Source organism: Symphalangus syndactylus, chromosome 3 (assembly GCF_028878055.3).
Source record: "Symphalangus syndactylus isolate Jambi chromosome 3, NHGRI_mSymSyn1-v2.1_pri, whole genome shotgun sequence".
NCBI lineage: Eukaryota > Metazoa > Chordata > Mammalia > Primates > Hylobatidae > Symphalangus > Symphalangus syndactylus.
Window position 1 is genome coordinate 151,137,713 of NC_072425.2, and position 18,059 is coordinate 151,155,771.

An 18,059-nucleotide genomic window follows, 5' to 3' on the forward strand; every position below is an offset into this window, starting at 1 on the left:
TACTGCATAATGTATGTATTGCTTATGTTTTAAGCAGATTTCAGCTCTTTTCCTTCCATCAATTTGGAATTGGGGGGCCCAAAATATGTGAAGGCAATAATGCTTCCAAGATAACTGGGCTGCATCCTTATTTGTAAAATAAGAAATACTTTATTTCCCAAATTTTAAAGGAGCGTTCCTTCTCCGACCTGTTGTGATGGATTTATTCTACAGCTATAGAAATATGCCCTGCTTCACTCTTGTACATACTTCTTTACTCTCCTCCCGCCAAGTTCATTGAAAGAGAACCCATGTGCCGGTCCAGAGCATCGCTGCATCCGTAAGCAGCTAGACTTCAGCTTCCTCTGTCACCATGGTGCCGGCTCGGCTGGGCCCGGCGGTCGCTATGGTAACCGGGGCGGGTCGCAGGGGCCTGCACGCTGGGCGCATGCGCGCGGGGACTACAAGCTGCGCCGCGCGGCCGCCGGCCCCTCAGCTCCCCTCGACATGGCGCTGAGGCGGCCACCGCGACTCCGGCTCTGCGCTCGGCTGCCTGACTTCTTCCTGCTGCTGCTTTTCAGGGGTGAGTTTGCGCGTTTCCGCTGTTGGGAGACTAGGGTCTGGGGCGACGGAAGCAGAGCGGGCCGAAGCGGCTGGAGCCGGTCCGGGCGAGAATAGCGGTCCTGGCTCCGAGGGCTCCCGGGGTCCCGGGCCGGAGGGGCGGCGCGCGCCCGCGTCCCCGCAGCCAGGGCTGGGACCCGGGCCTGGCTAGGGCGGGGGCAGGCGGGCGGGGGCCTTGGGACGCCCGGTAGTTGGACCTGGGCGGGGAGCTCATTTGGGGTGGGGGGCCCGTCCCAGGCAGTGAGTCGGTCCCGGACAGCCGTCGGACCCCGGGGCGGGCTCTTCCCGGGCGGGTCCTGTGCTGGGCGGGGGGTCATCCCCGGGGTGGGCCTCTCCCGGGCGGGTCCTGTGCTGGGCTGGGGGTCATCCCCGGGGTGGGCCTCTCCCGGGCGGGTCCTGTGCTGGGCTGGGGGTCATCCCCGTGGTGGGCCTCTCCCGGGCGGGTCCTGTGCTGGGCTGGGGGTCATCCCCGGGGTGGGCCTCTCCCGGGCGAGTCCTGTGCTGGGCTGGGGGTCATCCCCGTGGTGGGCCTCTCCCGGGCGGGTCCTGTGCTGGGCTGGGGGTCATCCCCGGGGCGGGCTCTTCCCGGGCGGGGTCCTCTGCTGGGCGGTGGGCTCGTCCCCCGGGTGGGCCTCTCCCGGGCGGTGGGCACGGCCCTCTGGAGGGAGCGCGGCAGCTGCGGCGTGGGCGCTGGAACTTGCTGGAAGACCCTGCGCAGCAGTGCTGTGCTCTCCAGAAGGGACGGTGAGCGGGGGACGTAGCTGAGGACCAGCTAGGCAGAGCTCCGAGGCCTGGCGGGCTGCTTGGTCACAGCCCTCTGGGGATCTGCAGTTCATTTGACTTGACACAAACAAAGGAACTGCTTTTCTTTTGCAGAAATAAAATGGATATCAATCCAGTACCTTTTTTGTCTCTGGCCTGGCCGAGGAGACCACGCAGACCCTTATCCAGAAATAGCATTCGGGGCATTTGATCAAGACACTTTAATAAACTTGAGAGTTTTGTCCATTTTCTTTCCTTCTGTTTGGAATTCTCATTAGATCCACATTTTCCTGGACAGTTGTACAGAGGACTAACATAGCTTTCGTTTAGTGAGCTTGTGCTATCTGCTAGGCACTTTGGAGACATTATCTCGTTTACTCCTTTCAGCAACTCTGTGAGGTAGGTTTCATTAATCCATTTTCAGAGTCAAGTCTAGTCTGCTTTCCAAGGCTGCGTTCTGAGTACGTAGTGAAGCCTCAACTTCATATTTACCTAAACCAGGACACCACACTCTTCCCCTGGCAGCCATCCGCAGGTAACCAGACCAGGACCTTTTTCGGTTCTTAGGTCGTTTTATTGTTTAATTGAGTTGCCACTGTCATCCCATCATGTTTTCCAGAATATACAAATTAAAACACGGAGGGGCTGTTTAGGAGTGAAGGTGGACAGATTTTGGAAAACAAAGCATTCCTGTGTTTGGTGCTTTATGCTAATGGGATGCTCGTGATGGCCCGTGACAAAAGATGAGTTTTAGCGTATAGATGATATACGCCAAGGCAAAGTCAATACTTTGCCTGAAAGTGATTCCCAGAACCAAATGCAGTTGGGAGATAAGGGATCAAAGGCTAGCCAGGGGACAAGGGTGTCAGGAATGTCCAGCACCCGCTGTGTTGGTCACACTGACACTGTCCTATTCACAGCCTGGAACAACTCTCTATTGTTGAAAAGATCTGTTCACGTGAAAGTTTGCAGTTTTTGTTGCAGGAGCATTTGGCAGTTTAGCTCAGGAATGAATTTCAACGTGGTGGTTTGTTAATAAAACTAGAAAACGCGAAGAGCTTCACATAACCTCTGATTTCCTTCCCCTAAGGGACTAGTTTTGTGGCTTTTTTGCTGGTAGGGGTGGGATTTACGTGCAGAGTGTAGGAGGAAGAATCAAATTTTGCAAACTAGTACTAATGACAAATAATTGAGGTGATAGGATGTATTAATCCACTTTGAAGGTGTGTAGCTATCTTTTTTTTAGTAGGGGGCTCTTTTTCCATTATTTGGTTTATGCTTTAAGCTTACCCTAAAACTGTTCTTCCAGAAGTCATGGCAACTGTGTCTTTTTTATTTTTTATGATTATTCTCAATTGCTATGACTATTTATTTTCATCTTAAAAATTTTGGTTCTTGATATAATAGCAAACATTTCTTTTGTGGTTACCCTTTGCCAGGCTCTGTTACAAGAATTTAATGTGTACTAGTTTATTTAATCTTGATAACTCTAAGAAGTTGTTACTATTATTGTGCCCTTTTGTGGGTGAAGAAACAGAAGTATGGAGAGATTCAGACCCTTGTCGGGAGTGATATCCTGTGCGTTTTAAATGGGAAATCCTTCATTATTTGTGTTAATCCAATTTTTAGTTATTTGTATTATTCCATTTAACGGTGGAGTTCTTTTAATGGATCAGTTTAAACAAATTATCAAGTTTTCAGCACTATGTGGTTTGTATATAAAATATTCTTTTGTTGACTCATGACAGGTGCAGTTCAGCTTTACGAATGTTATGCCACATGTCTTTTTTGAATGATTGTTTACTCATTAGTGTTAGGTTTCCAAATCTTTGATATTCTAGAGAGAAGTGCCTTATTTAGAATTAAAACAGTAACAGTTTTCATTCTTCAGATAAGACAATTTGTGTGTTGAAGCATATCAAAATCTGAAAATCAAAATTTCTGGGAAATTTTTGAAAAAATGTTTAATTCTTTTATTTGCATTTGTTTGGACTCCAGTAACGCTTTTTAGAATGGCATATTCTTTTATGTCGTTCTAATTCTTAATTATCTGGCAGATATAATCATTGTCAGACTTGTGTGTATGTTTTAAAAAAAACAAAGAACACCTGTCTTGAAAGCATGCAGTACTTTATATCAGCTGCTCATTCCCACGTGACTTGTTGGTGGGCATTTGTTCTTCAGTGCTTCAGGCTAAGGAGACTGAATGGATAAGTACTAGAGATACTTAATCATAAGTAATTGCAGTATTACATTCAGGCAGAATTATCCACACAACCCCTAAGCTCCATGGAACTTGTTCTTAAACTCCATGGGGTGGGTTTAAATCGATTCTTTTGAAAGCAACCAGACGTTCATCAAGTGTAAGATGGCCACATAATGTAACAGACGCAGCTGTGGATTTAGTACATTCAACTAGCAGCTGTTAGAGATGTGGTATTAGCACATTCCTTCTCCATAAATTCTTTGAATTTTTTAAAAGCACAGTGTAATAAAAGAAAGGAAAATACGTGTACATGAAGTTAGGATGTATGGACTCTGCTGAAGAATACCCTAGTGGTGAAGTTGGATTTTTTTTTTTTTTTTTTTTGAGACAGAGTTTCTGATGCAGTGGCATGAGCTTAGCTCACTGCAAAGCTCACTGCAAAACTCACTGCAAAGCTCACTGCAAAACTCTGCCTCCCAGGTTCAAGCCATTCTCCTGCCTCAGCCTCCCGAGTAGCTGAGATTACAGACGCGTGCCACCTTGCCTGACTAATTTTTGTATTATTTTTAGTAGACATGGGGTTTCACCATGTTGGCCAGGCTGGTCTTGAACTCCTGACCTCAAGTGACCTGCCCGCCTTGGCCTACCAAAGTGCTGAGATTACAGGCGTGAGCCACCGCGCCCAGCTGGATTCTCTTTTAAGATATGTTTATAGTTGGCCAGGCGCGGTGGCTCACACCAGCACTTTGGGAAGCCGAGGTGGGCGGATCACAAGGTCAGGAGATCAAGAACATCTTGGCCAACATGGTGAAACCCTGTCTCTACTAAAAATACAAAAATTAGCCGGTCGTGGTGGTGCTTGCCTGTAGTCCCAGCTACTCTGGAGGCTGAGGCAGGAGAATCGCTTTAACCCGGGAGGCAGAGGTTGCAGTGGGCTGAGATTGCGCCACTGCTCTCTTGCCTGGGATACAAGAGTGAAACTCCATCTAGGGGGGAAAAAAAAGATATGTTTATAGTCAGGTGGTGTGAATGTTATGCAGTCAAAGTTGAATGCAAATTTCAGATCTTTGTATGTACTCTCAGAATTCTAGCAGTATATGCAAATAGCTTCACTGGAGTGTAAAGAGATCCTGAAAGAAAGTTTTGGTAAGCACATTCTTTTACACCTAGTTTAGCAAGGACAGTATCCACTGTGGTACTCTATATGGAGAGCTAAAGCCTTAATTGACTGTCTCTTTGCTTCTTGGCATGGCACACAGAAAGCTTCCTGAGAGTTAGCCCTTGTTTCTGATGTCCCAGGAATGCTGTAGTGTTTTGTGTTGGTGTGTTTCTTTTGGTTTTAAGTAGTATCTGTTATGTGTTATATATTACATTTCCCATGAGCAGTTAATACATACAGCAGAGGTTTCAGTGCTGCATGTATGAAAACATCAAACTATTTAATAGAGGTAGGACAATGTGAACATTTTTTCCTTACGTAATCTTTCATTTGCAGAGTTTCCCAAGGTTTCTATGGTTCAGCCTTCCTCCTGAAAATTATTGCCAAAATCAAATTCTGCCATAGTCATGCTATCTGCTGTGTTTGACAACCTCAGCCCACAGCCCACAGTGATCCTTCCTATCTCTAAGTAAGCTTAGATCATAGTCTTTAGTTCAGTTTAGTACAACAGCCATTTATTGAGTATCTATGATGTGTCAGGCACTGTTCTGCGTGCTAGGGTTGCAAAATGGGTAAAACATCGCCAGCCCTTAAAGAGGTAATTGACTCCGATTTACATTGGGCTTTAGTTGTTAGGTGTGAGTGCATTGTATTTTCTCAATGATAATAAAAAATTTGTTGGTAGCAGAGGCTGAATTTAATTTTTTTGTATCTTTCCGGGGTGATTCTAGTAAATATTCAGTTTGTCTCTCTTTGTCACTTGAGAGTGAGTTAACATTTCTTAAACACTCTCTTTGTGTTGAGGGATTTTTTAAAACATGTCTTATTTCTAGTGGCCCTAGGAACTTATGGAAAAGTGTCAGTTTGTACTACAGTAGTTATTGTGGAAGAAAGAGATGGTAATAATTTATTGACTTGGTTTAGTTTCAGAATCTTTCTGCCATCTGCTTTTGTGCAGTTACATGGTTAAGAAGGAGAAAAAGATGGAGAAATGCTTGTGATATCATTTAAGTGACACAAGCTGCAGGTATGCTAGTATATACCGTATGATTACAATTACACAAAACATCTATGCTTGGGGAAAAAAACAGGATGAAAATGAACCAGAATGTTGATAGGGGCTGTTTATGAGTGGAAGTGTTACAGCAAATTGTTTTCTGCTTTTCTTTGTTTTTGTTTTCCTTGTTGATTCTTGTATTACTTTGTCTGTTTTCCAAATGTTCTTTGATGAGGATGATTTTTGTGTAATGAAAAAAATTGCATCTTGGTTTGGCGTCCAGTAGATACAATAGTGGAATTTTAAATTTGGCACTAGTAATGGGAAAATATAATTTGTTTGTTTAATATGATAGCATGTGGATTGTGCCTTTTTCTAGCTTCTTGATATCAGCCACATTGGATGAAGGAGTGAGTGGCTGACTGTAAGTTCAGTTGCTTGATAATATATTCTTTGTGACTCATTTGAGAGATTAGTTGACACTGACTTTTGGGTGGGGGAGTCAGCTGTGGTGTCCTCAGCAAATGGTTAGCTGGAAAACTGAGAGCTGCCGAGATTACCCGCCTCCCCCCTTCTTTTTGAACACACTGACAAAACGATCTGAGTAATAGCCTTGGTTCACTTGTTCAAAGCGAGCCAAAATTTATTGAGCACCTACTCTGTGGCAGCCCCTGGAAGATCTCTGTTTTCTTCCTCTTGAGTGATAAAAATACAGGGTGAAATTGACTTCTGTTGAAACTAGACTCTGAAAGATGTTTCCTGAAGCACACGGTCAGCTGATGTGCCCCATCACTTCTTCCTGCCCAACATGGACTTCGCTGTTGGATGTCTTTCTCTAAGGAAAATACTTAATGTCTTTAGAATGAAGTGCAGCTGCCTGGAAGCTTAGAGACAATGCAAGAAATCCAAAGACAGCTGCTTTTTTTTTTTTTTTTTTTTTTTTTTTGGCGGGGGTGGGGCGTGTTTTTCCTTTAAAGCATCTCTGTCGGGGTACTGAAACTTAATCAGCCAATCCATATTTATTTGGTAGTCTCCATTTTCATGGCAGTAAAGCATTCCATGGGCAAAACAGGATAACTTAAGATAATGTCTTCCCTTTACCAGAGGGAACATACAGTTTAGTTTAGTCAAATAACAGAGCAGCATTTGCTCTGTTGTGTAAATATTCTGTGGGTTTAGAAGTGAGAGCACTTACTCTCTCTGGGCTGACCTGGTAGAGGAGAATTTCAAAAAGGAGCTGGACTTGTACAGATAATTGACTGACTTAAGTATAGATTTGGGAGGGACGGGTGTGGATGGGGAAGTGGAGGAAATAATGTGGGCAAAGGCATGGACTTGGGAATGCAAATGTTTTATTTTGGGATGAGTGAGTTATAATGATTAATAACACCTGCCAGTTACAACTGTGTGATAAGCATTGTGCTTATTGCCTACCTGGGAGCTTAGTGAGCTTGGGTTTCTATAACGGAATACCACAAACAGGGTGGCGTAAATAAGACATTTGTTTCACGGGTTCTGGAGCCTCACCTGGCTAATTTTTTAAACATTTTTTTGTAGAAACAAAGTCTTACTATGTTCCCCAGGCTGATCTTGAACTCCTGAGTTTAAGGGATCCTACTGCCTTAGCCTCCCAAAGTGCTGAGATTATAGGCATGCACCACCATGCCCTGCCTGAATTTCTTTTCAGTTATTCTACTTGTTATATGTTGTGGTTTGCATACCTGTGAATTTCTTTCTTTCTTGAGAATTCTCAGTTCTTACCCATTCAAATATCACCTAGCTTCTACCTGCTTAATTTTTTCTTTCTGTGACTGCGATTAAACATAGACATTCTGGCCTTCGATACTGTTAACCTTTTCTGTCATTTTTTCACGTTCTTGTCTCTCTGTGCTGTTCTGGGTTCTTTATTCATTTTTGTTTTACAGCTAACTACTTCTGCTTCCAACTGTATCTAACTTATTATTTAACCAATACACAGAGTTTTTTTACCAATTATATTATTCATTTCTAAAATTTTCTTGGTTCTTTTTATAATCAAGTTGCTTTTTGCTTAATTTTTTTACTCCTTTTCTTTTTTTTTTTTTGGAGATGGAGTTTTGCTGTTGTTGCCCAGGCTGGAGTGCAATGGCGTGATCTTGGCTCACCACAACTGCCACCTCCCGGGGTCAAGCGATTCTCCTGCGTCAGCCTCTGGAGTGGCTGGGGTTACAGGCGGCCGCCACCATGCCTGGCTAATTTTTGTATTCTTAGTAGAGACGGGGTTTCTCCATATTGGTCAGGCTGGTCTCGAATTCCCGACCTCAGGTGATCCGCCCGCCTTGGCCTCCCAAAGTGCTGGATCACAGGTGTGAGCCACTGCGCCTGGCTTAATCCTTTTCACATTTTTAAAACGTGTGCACAGCTGTTTTGTATTCCATATGTGATATTTCAAATATCTGAAGTTCTTGGAGATCTAAATCTGTTGTTTGTTATTTCTTATGACTTGTACATATGGTGGTTTCTTTGCTTGTATTATAAATGGATATTTGGTTGATATTAATCTATGAAAATCTAGTCCTAACCCAAGGATGCTTTCTCTTTTGTTTTTCTACTGGTGTGCACCACCACACCTGGGGAAGTATTTTTTATTTTATTTAATTTTTTTAGAGACAAGGTCTCACTATATTGCCCACACTGGTCTAGAACTCCTGGTCTCAAGTGGTCCTTCTACCTCAGTCTCCCAAATAGCTTTCTTTGCAATCTCACTAACATCTATTGCTTTTTTTTTTTTTTTTTTTTGAAATGGAGTCTTGCTCTGTTTCCCAGGCTGGAGTGCAGTGGTGCGATCTCAGCTCACTGCAACCTCTGCCTCTTGGGTTCAAGCGATTCTCCTACCTCAGCCTCCCAAGTAGCTGGGATTACACCCTCCTGCCATCACGCCCCACTAATTTTTGCATTTTTAGTAGAGACGGGGTTTTGCTGTGTTGGCCAGGCTGGTCTTGAACTCCTGACTTTAGGTGATCTGCCCTCGGCCTCCTAAAGTGCTGGGATTACATGCATGAGGCACCACACCTGGCCTGTTTTTTGATTATTTAATAGGCATTCTGACTGGTGTGAGATGGCATTTCTTTGTGGTTTGGATTTGCATCTCTCTGGTGAGTGATGTTGAGCATTTTTTTGTATGTGTGTTGGCCGCGTGTCTTTTGAGAAGTATCTGTTTATATCTTGCCCACTTTTTAATGGGATTATTCTTTTCTTTTTCTTGTTGAGTTCCTTATAGATTCTGGATATTAGTGTGTCAAGGATGCCTTTTTTTTTTTTTTTTTTTTTTTTTTTTTTTTTTTTTGAGACAGAGTTTTGCTCTTGTTGCCCGGGCTGGAGTGCAATGGCACAATCTTGGCTCACTGCAACCTCTGCCTCCTGGGTTCAAGTGATTCTCCTGCTTCAGCCTCCCGAGTAGCTGGGGTTACAGGCGGCCGCCACCACGCCTGGCTAATTTTTGTATTTTTAGTAGAGACAGGGTTTCTCCATGTTGGCCAGGCTGGTCTCAAACTCTTGACCTCAGGTGATCCACTTGCCTCAGCCTCCTAAAGTGCTAGGATTACAGGTGTGAGCCACCGTGGCTGGCGCCTTTTTTTTTTTTTTTGAGATGGAGTTTTGCTCTTTCACCCATGCTGGAATGCAGCGGAAATCTCGGCTCACTGCAACCTCAAGCGATTCTCCTGCCTCAGGCTCCTGAGTAGCTGGGGTAACAGGCACCTGCCACCACGCCCAGCTAATTTTTGTATTTTTAGTAGAGACAGGGTTTCACCATGTTGGCCAGGCTGGTCTTGAACTCCTGACCTCAGGTGATCCGCCTGCCTCGGCTTCCCAAAGTGCTGGGATTACAGGCGTGAGGCACTGCGCCCAGCCAAGGATGCTTTATCTTGAGAGTGCAGCCTTCCACTGAGTGACAGCGCCTGTCTCTGGGGTGACTAGCTCTTTCAGGATCCCTGGCATTACTTAAAATTCTCAGGCTCTGCCTTCCTCTTGCCTACCTTTCTGCTGGTCCAAGGGCTCAAAAATCTCAGGCCCTGCCTTCCTCTTGCCTACCTTTCTGCTGGTCCAAGGGCTCAGTGTCCCCACTGGAGTGTTTTTTTTTGTTTGTTTTTAAGTTGGAGTCTCGCTCTGTTGCCCAGGCTGGAGTGCAGTGGCATGATCTCGGCCCACTGCAACCACCGCCTTCCAGGTTAAAGCGATTCTCCCACCTCAGCCTCCTGAGTAGCTGGGATTACAGGCATGTGCCACCACGCCCGGCTAATTTTTGTATTTTTATAGAGACGGGCTTTTGCCATGTTGGCCAGGCTAGTCTCAAACTCCTGACCTCAGGTGATCCACCTGCCTCAGCCTCCCAAAATGCTGGGATTACAGGCGTGAGCCACCGCCCCTGGCCCACTGAAGTATTAAAATGACCCTTTGCTCTCAGTTTAACACTCCTACCCATCTTTCTGCTCTCTGGTTTTAGCCTACAGCTATATTCGTTTGTCCTTTTAAAGATTTCCCTGACTTCCTTGTGAGACATGGAATAAAAACCATGACTTATGTGGGATCTTGTTGTTGGAGCAGAAGGGCCTTCCAGGGCATCTAATCAGCTGCACTTGTGAAAACAGGAATTGCAACTTTACTTCACCTGTTCCCCCTCTCCTAATGGAAGAGTCACACACCCTTCTTTAAGTGTTCTTGTTGTAAGGGTAATGTTTCTGTTTTCCTTTTTTAAATACAAAATTATGGGCCAAGCGCAGTGGCTTACGCCTGTAATCCCAGCACTTTGGGAGGCCAAGGCGGGTGGATCACCTGAGGTCGGGAGTTCGAGACCAGCCTGACCAACATGAAGAAACCCTGTCACTACCAAAAATAAAAAAATTAGCCTGGTATGGTGACATGCGCCTGTAATCCCAGCTACTCGGGAGGCTGAGGCAGGAGAATTGCTTGAACCTGGGAGGTGGAGGTTGTGGTGAGCCGAGATCATGCCATTGTACTCCAGCCTGGGCAATAAGAGGGAAACTCTGTTTCAAAACAGAAAAAAATTATGAACTCAAATATTTTTTTTTTTTTTTTCATTGCATACACCCCCAGGAAGTTCTGATATTCTTGAGGGTTGGGGTTGTATGCCTCTCACTAAGAATCACTGCTTTAAGGATGGGGCTCTGTTACTTAAAAAATATACCCAACCCTACAGCTCTAATCTCTGTCCTTGAATTAGTTTGTCTGAAAAGCAAACATCTATCATTAACTTAAACTTTGGAGAATTATAGTTATATAAGTAGCCACCTGAAACAGCACCTACTTAGTCTACTAGTAACAGCTATAGATGAAGACATTCAGGGACAAAATACAAAGATAACTTTACTGAGCTTTCCAGCTGAAATCTGGATTCCATTCTCCACAGGATGAAGTGCTGGTTTACTGAAAGGTGCCATCCGATGTACTTGGGTGGACCAAAACCACCCACTGCATCTCTGGAAGGCTCCGTTGTTTGCAGCCTTTCAGATAGTTTTCTGGGTGAAAAAAAGTGCACAATATCGTGGGTGTTAGGCATTTTGGATTCATTTCCTAGCTTTGCATGTGATTCATTTTTTGGACCTTGGGGAAATAATATTGGTTGTAATCCAAATCACTTGAAAGTAATTTAAACCCCACCTCTCTCACACTACCACCAAAACATCCACATTTCTTTCCCTTTATTATATAACCCACCTTAGATATATGAGTTGTAGATCCAAAGGAGTGACTTTGTAGGCATATAATTTGTAACTGATTAATTGAATTAGTTCATATTTGTTAATTATAATTGCATTTGAAGGTTTTGAAAATGTAGTCAACAGAAATATCTTCCTCTTCTGAAAATTTAGGTGTGTTTTGTAGCCAGGTAAACTTGGTTTGAAGCCTTCCTCCATCGTGAGAGGTTGGAAAAATTTATTCAGAACCCTCATTTTTGTTTGTTTTGTTTTGTTCTTTTTTTGTTTTGTTTTTTAAATCTACAGCTTTACTTACTAGATCTAGTGTTTAAGAATTCCTGTGTTTGTGAGAGGTTGGAAAAATTTATTCAGAACCCTCATTTTTGTTTGTTTTGTTTTGTTCGTTTTTTGTTTTTGTTTTTGTTTTTTAAATCTACAGCTTTACTTACTAGATCTAGTGTTTAAGAATTCCTGTGTTTGTTTACCATGAAGAAAAAATGGATAACCAATTGGTTGGGTTGTTATTTTTAATTCAATCTGATTTCTAAGCATCAGATATGAAGTTTTCACTCTGACCATATTTGGTCTAGCTGGTAAGTCCACTGGTGATAAAGAATGAGCTTAGAACCTTTGCTGTGAATCACTAAAGCAGTGGCTGAGTAAAGAAAAATTCTCAATCTTTTATTTGCCAGACACTATTTTAGACCTTGGGGTAACATCAGTGAAATAGCTTAGGTTTTGCCTACTTCATAGGAAAAGATGAAATCTATGGACTCTTCCAAAAAGTGCTTTTATGCATGATATGGTTTGGCTCTGTGTCCCCACCCAAATATTGTAGCTCCCATAATTTCCTCATGTTGTGGGAGGGACCCAGTGGGAGATAATTGAATCATGAGGTGGGTCTTTCCCATGCTGTTCTGGTGATAGTTAATAAGTCTCTTGAGATCTGATGGGTTTGAGAAGGGGAGTTTTCCTGCACAAGCTCTCTTCTCTTGTCTGTTGCCATGTGAGACATGACTTTTACCTTCTGCCGTGATTGTGAGGCCTCCCCAACCACATGGAACTGTTTAAGTCTAATAAACCTCTTTCTTTTGTAAATTGCCCAGTCTCGGGTATGTCTTTATCAGCAGCATGAAAATAGATTAAAAGAGTAAACTGGTACCAGTAGAGTGGGGCACTACTGAAAATACCTGAAAATGTGGAAGCGACTTTGGAACTGGGTAACAGGCAGAGGTTGGAACAGTTTGGAGGGCTCGGAAGAAGACAAGACAATGTGGGAAAGTTTGGAACTCCCTAGAGACTTGTTGAATGGTTTTTACCAAAATGCTGATAATGATACGGATAATGAAATCCAGGCTGAGGTGGTCTCAGATGGAGATTAGGAACTTGTTGGGAACTGGAGTAAAGGTGACTCTTGTTATATTTTAGCTAAGAGTCTGGTGGTATTTTGCCCCTGCCCTAGAGATTTGTGCAACTTTGAACTTGAGAGAGATGATTTAGGGTATCTAGTGGAAGAAATTTCTAAGCAGGAAAACATTCAATAGTTGACTTCATTGCCATTAAAGGCATTCAGTTTTATAAGAGAAGTAGAGCATAAAAGTTCAGAAAATTTGCAGCTGGACAATGTGATATTAAAGGAAATCTTGTTTTCTGAGGAGAAATTCAAGCTGGCTGCAGAAATTTGCATAAGTAACAAGAAGCCAAATGTTAATCCCCAAGACAATGGGGAAAATGTCTCCAGGGCATGTAGGATGTCTTCACAGCCACCCCTCCCATCACAGGCCCGGAGGCCTAGGAGGAAAAAGTGGTTTCATGGGCCAGGGCCAGGCCCAGGCCCAGGGTCCCTGTGCTGTATGCTGCCTATAGACTCAGTGCCCTGCATTGAGCCGAGGCCATGGCTTCAGAGGGTGCAAGCCCCAAGCCTTGCAACTTCCACATGGTGTTGAGCCTGCGAGTGCACAGAAGGTCAAGAATTGAGGTTTGGGAACCTTAATCTAGATTTCAGAGGATGTATGAAAATGCCTGGATGTCCAGGCAGAAGTTTGCTGCAGGGGTGGGCCTCTCACAGAGAACATCTGCTAGGGCAGTGCAGAAGGGAAATGTGGGGTCAGATCCCCCACACAGAGTCCCTACTGGGGTACCGCCTAGTGGAGCTGTGAGAAGAGGGCCACCATCCTCCAGACCCCAGAATGATAGATCCACTGACAGCTTGCACCGTGCACCTGGAAAAGCTGCAGACACTCAACACCAGCCCGTGAGAGCAGCAGGGAGCAAGGCTGTATCCTGCAAAACCACAGGTGGGGAGCTGCCCAAGACCATGGGAACCCACCTCTTATATCAGTGTGACCTGGATATGAGACTTGGAGTCAAAGGAGATCATTTTGGAGCTTTAAGATTTGACTACCTTGTTGGATTTCGGACTTGCATGGGGCCTATAGCCCCTTTGTCTTGGCCAATTTCTCCCATTTGGAATGGCTTTATTTACCTAATGCCTATACCGCATTGTATCTAGGAAGTAACTAACTTGCTTTTGATTTTACAGGTTCATAGGCAGAAGGGACTTGCCTTGTCTCAGATGAGACTTCGGACTGTGGACTTCTGAATTAATGCTGAAATGAGCTAAACTTTTTGGGGGACTGTTGGGAAGGTATGATTGGTTTTGAAATGTGAGGACATGAGATTTGGGAGGGGCCGGGGGTGGAATAATATGGTTTGGCTCTGCGTACCCACCCAAATCTCATCTTGTAGCTCCCATAATTTCCTCATAATGTGGGAGGGACCTGATGGGAGATAATGGAATCATGGGGTGGGTCTTTCTTGTGCTGTTCTCATGATAGTGAGTAAGTTTTATGAGATCTGATGGTTTCAAAAAGGGGAGTTTCCCTGTATAAGCTCTTCTCTTGTCTGCCGCCATGTGAGATGTTTCTTTCACCTTCTGCCATGATTATGAGGCCTTCCTAGCCACGTGGAACTGTAACTACCATAAACCTATTTCTTTTGCAAATTGCCTAGCCTCGGGTATGTCTTTATCAGCAGCACGAAAATGGACTAATACAATGCATATACATGAAAAATTTTATATACTATTTTGGGGGATTTATAACCCTCTCAGAAGACCATTTATGCACCACCTCAGGTTGAGAAGCCTGCTTTAGGGCCCAAGATCCCTATAGAGGACACATTTTTAGAGTGTCTGCTGAAATAGATGCTAACTGCATGTAAACTTCAAGAGTGGTATGTAAAAGCATTATGTTATTCTCTTATTTATTCTTTTCGTGAATTCTCTTGAAGCCTGACTTTTCTATTTTATGGATGATGACTGTTAGTGTCAAACATCTGGTCATTTTCTATGTATATTTCCAGCTTAAGTTACTCTCTAGAGGTAGGTCAGAGATGAGACTTTGATTTAAATTGAAAACAGATTATGCATGTAATTTTAGAGATGCTTACTTCTGTGATTTTCACAGTGTTTCATCCTGTTAGTACAGCTTGTGCAGACTTAAGGCATATGAAAAATAGAACAAAATGCAGAGATGAAATTGGTGGAATTCCTCTTTCATCTACCTCTGGTGTCCATTTACAGCAGATCGCTCCCACTCTTTCCCTATTTCTCCCTCACTCTTTCTCTCTCCAACATAGGCAATAGTGGTGAGAGAAGGTTTTTATAACATTGGATGAGGGATTTGGACTTTATGGAATCCAGAATAAATATTTTCTCCTTTACTACCCTGGGGCTAGTATCCCACATGCTGTTTGCAAATTGCAAAAAACATTCCTTCAAGTGAGTTCGGAGTCAGGTAACTTTTTGAGGAGGAGTGTTTTTGTTTTGCTCTCTCCTGAACTCACAGATTTTACTCTGTGCATTTCTTGTCAAGTACGTTTCCTACGTGCAAAGTAAGTAAAATCTATTAAAACTTTGGTTGTCATTATTCTAATGTGTGAACAGCATCTTTTAGCTCACATTAAAAAAAACCAAAAAAAAAAAACCTCTTCTAATGAAACCTTGAGGAAGAAAATTAGCTGGAGTTTAGAGGCTCTGATTTTAAGCCTCCATGATGGGTCCTTTTCTATACCTCCTCTGTAGTGGAGTAACGATGTGACATGCTTGGTGTAAAACCTCAGTGTCCAGTGGAAATCACCTTACCATCATGGCAGAAATCACTGGATTTGGCTTTCCAGGTGACAGAAATGAGGCACTTCTTTGCATGTTCTTTGCATCTGCCCTTTCATAGAGAATTGGGGAGATGGAATTGGACTCTAAAGAAATATTACCTTTTTTTTCTCTTTTTTCTATGTAAAAGAAAGCTTATGGCTACATAATAAGGAGAAAATTGGTCATAAGACTTTAATTCATTTTCTACTGGGGGATCACAGGATTTGTAGCATGGTCTTTGGCTCTGCAGATATATTCTGTCACTGTATTCTGAGTAACCCTGAGCATTGCCATTTTTCTTCTTTTGTTATCATGGCCTATCTCAAATGGAGGTCATCATCTTGTCTTTCTGTTCATCTCTTAACTCATTCCCCAACATGCAGCTTCATATACCTATCTGTAAAGCCTTTTTAATGGATCTCTTCATTGAGGTGATCTCTTCCTCTTCTGAATTCCTATCATGAAGGAGCATAGCTAGACCGAGGTTTGAATCTCAGCTCTGCCATTGATTGTTGAAGTCAATTTCCTTATCTATAAAAGAGTAGTAATAATGTAAAGTAGCTTTGTAGGGTTGTTTTACAAAATAGTGACTATATATAAAGCTCCTATCAAAGCATCTAAAAGTAACAAAAATAACACTAAAATTAAAATTCATACAGTAAAATTAAAGTTAATTAATTCATGTGAAGTGCTTAGCAGAGTACCTGCCATGGTAGTAAGTTCTCAGTGGTAGGTTTTGTTTTTCATCAATAAGTGGGAGAGATTTGCTGTTACTAACTGTACTTGCTCCTGCCACTACTTCCATTACTACTATGTTACAGTTCTTTTGGTTCTTAATTATTCAGAGGCAGACTTAAAAGGAAGCTCATCTAACCAGTTTTAGAGCCCCTCGCTTACAAAGGGACCACTTACAAGGCCCTGGATTTCACCTAGCAGTGTATCCTCAAATTTTCAAAATAAGATGCTTTAGCTACGATCAGTTAAGATGGTTCTCTTCTTCCACTCTTCTTCCCTCTGTCATACTTCTCTTTATGTTGGGCAGTATTAAATTGCCACTGGCATTTTTCCCAGCCGAGGGAACTTGAATTGGGAGCATATTCAGTTTGAGTTGGTGGGATCACTTACGTGGTCCACAGCCACTGCTGTGTGTAGTTGTTATTGCTGGGCATCTCAGTGTTGGAATGGCTGCCAGGAATACTCTGCCATCTTATTTGACTCACCTAGGTTTGTAACATGAATTTGTAGGGCCTACCGTGAATGCTAGTGTAAGCCCCTGTAATGCCATGGCAGTGTGGATGTGGTTGAAAAACCAGGTTATGAGTTTTCTCGTGTCAAAGGGTATTTAGGATTAGTCAAACTACAAGAAAACTTGAAATGCCCCCAGATTTAACAGTGGTCCTTAAAACTCTGCATGATTTGCAATAATTAATTATGAAGTAGAAACCATTCCAAACTATTAATATTAAATTTTAAAATTAACCACACTAAAGGAAAGTCTTAACTATTATTTCCTGGACAGTATTACAAAACCATGGGCATATGATGAGGTGATCAAAGATCCTAAATATGTAGCAAAGATTATAGAGACTAAGGAATTAATAAACATATTGTTATTTTTCTAAATTTTGTTTTGTGTTGCCAGCTTTTAAAATTTGTAATATTTTTGTGATTTCTGTTCGCATTCTTAACAAACATTCTTTGTACCTAATTTCATATTCTTAACTTTATGTTTGTTTTCCTGTTGGGGGCTCCACTATGACTACCCCAGTCATAGTCTTCCTTGAATCATATCATTTGTTGTTGTATTGACCTACTACTTTAAATCTTTAATGGCAATATGCAATTCCTCTGTGTGTATCTTGGCTCTAAATAGTCTGTGACTTGAGGACGGGAAGCTTGTCTTCTGTGTAGCGTAATATTTGGAACATCATATATATACAAATATTCGTTGATGAGAGAACATCACAGTGTAAGGAGGTGTTTCTATTCTTTAGTTGTGGGTTTGGGAGTGGGGCAGGTACCTCACTAGCTATTTTGGAAGGGGCTGACAAGTGTTTCTGTTCAAATATATTATCGCCTTGATGGATGAGAAGCCATGGATGAGTTTGTATGTTTCTTTATCTTTATTTTAAAATAATTTGGAGTTAGAAGACCTGGGTTCTTCTTTGATTGCTGATACTTTGTAGTTTTGAGGTTGTAATAATCTCCTCACATATTTGAGCCCTATCCTCTTAAACTGTAGAGAGGTGATTATAAATTCCCACTTTACGGAATCATTACAAGGACCAAGTAAGATTGTGTGTAAACAGAATTTTAAGTTATAAAATATTATGCAAATATAAAATATTATTCTCTGCTTTGCTTTATTCCTTCTGAGTTCTGAAGTATCATGAATCCTCTGGTTCTTCAAAACTATAGGTTACAATTCTAATTTACAATAACCTCTTAAAAAAGCTCCCCTTATGGCTTAGTTAGATGAGATAGCA

The 18,059-nt window shown here is 42.6% G+C and overlaps 1 protein-coding gene across 1 annotated transcript in view; it reads left to right on the forward strand.

The window, feature by feature from the left end:
- The first annotated feature begins 352 nt into the window (after positions 1-352).
- The window catches only part of JAM3 (junctional adhesion molecule 3), an 80,464-nt gene continuing 62,757 nt past the window's right edge, over positions 353-18,059 (forward strand). The window contains 2 exon segments of the mRNA XM_055273828.2: positions 353-407; positions 410-562. Of these exon segments, the coding sequence (XP_055129803.1) occupies positions 353-407; positions 410-562 (208 nt within the window).